Genomic DNA, 1,287 nt, shown 5'->3' with positions numbered 1-1,287 from the left:
TTTTTTTATTTTATTTTTTTTTAATTAAAAATTTTTTTTTTTTTTTTTTTTTTTTTTTTTTTTATTTTTTTTTTTTTTTTTTTTTTTTTTTTTTTTTTTTTTTTTTTTTTTTTTTTTGAAATAAAAATAAATATTATATAATGAGTAATGTTTAAAAATTTCCAAATTTTATATAGTATTATGAATCTATAAAAAAAATTATGAAATAAATGTAAAATATTGTTTAATAAAAAATTGTATATAATTTGTAAAATTTTGATATTAACTTAAAATATATATATATATATGTATATATATATATTAATGATATAAAGAACAATGGCATCAAACATTTTATTTGAAGATCGTTTTGTTATAAGTAGTGTAGATAATTCAAAATTTGAAAAAGTGAGTAGAATTAAAGCAAAAAGTACAGGTTATGATGCAGAATTAATACTTGATGTTCATTCTGAATTGTTCAAGGTTGAAGAAAAAAAGGTAATATTTAAAAAAGAGAAAAGAAAAACAAAGGCATTATTTTATTATCTGTATAGTTCTACATATTTATTTGTGTAGTTATTTTATTAAAAATATTTATATAATTATTTAATATATATATATATATATATATATTTTTTTTTCAGGCTATTTATTTAGCACTTCAAGATAAATTGTTAAATCGAAATGACGAAAAGGGTTGGGAACAAAATGAAAATGTTCCATTAAATAATATTGAATATATTATGAGTGGAAGAATTTTTAAATTTGAGGAATTATCATCTGAAAGAAGGTATAATTTAATATTTCCCTATAAATATGAAGAATATATATAAATATTAATGTATTAATGTGTATATGTATTATATAATAAAATATTTTTATATGTATTTAATTATGTATTTTTTTTTTTTTTTTTTTTTTGAACATTTATTTAAATTTATAATTTTTTAACCTGTACCATACATATATTTGTCTATTAAAAATGTTACATTATTAAGTGGTAACATTTATTATATACATATATATATATATATATATATATATATTTATTTATTTCATATTTTTATCAATTTCTTTTAGGACTGTATATGCTTCCTTTGGAGGATTAATGATGGCACTGACTACTGATAAACAATTCATTGGAGATTTGGAAATCGATATGAAAATATATTTACTAACCAAAAATATAGATATTGAAAGAACAAGAGAATAAAAACTTTACCTTTTTTAGCTAGTTCTTATAAACAGCTAGAACCAAAAAAAAAAAAAAAAAAAAAAAAAAAAAAAAAAAAAAAAAAAAAATAATTA

The 1,287-nt window shown here is 15.9% G+C and overlaps 1 protein-coding gene across 1 annotated transcript; it reads left to right on the top strand.

Moving 5' to 3' along the window:
* Positions 1 to 318: 318 nt before the first annotated feature.
* Positions 319 to 1,192, top strand: PRSY57_1213000 (RNA polymerase subunit 8c, putative; the record flags this gene model as incomplete). Its single annotated transcript, XM_012908557.1, has 3 exons — positions 319 to 477; positions 624 to 769; positions 1,060 to 1,192. 3 exons carry the CDS (start codon positions 319 to 321, stop codon positions 1,190 to 1,192), a joined length of 438 nt encoding a protein of 145 aa, XP_012764011.1.
* Between the last annotated feature and the right edge of the window lie 95 nt (positions 1,193 to 1,287).

This window comes from Plasmodium reichenowi, chromosome 12 (assembly GCF_001601855.1).
Source record: "Plasmodium reichenowi strain SY57 chromosome 12, whole genome shotgun sequence".
Classification (NCBI taxonomy): Eukaryota; Apicomplexa; class Aconoidasida; order Haemosporida; family Plasmodiidae; genus Plasmodium; species Plasmodium reichenowi.
Note: the sequence above shows the minus strand (reverse complement) of the source record. Positions and strands in the feature narration are given on the sequence as shown.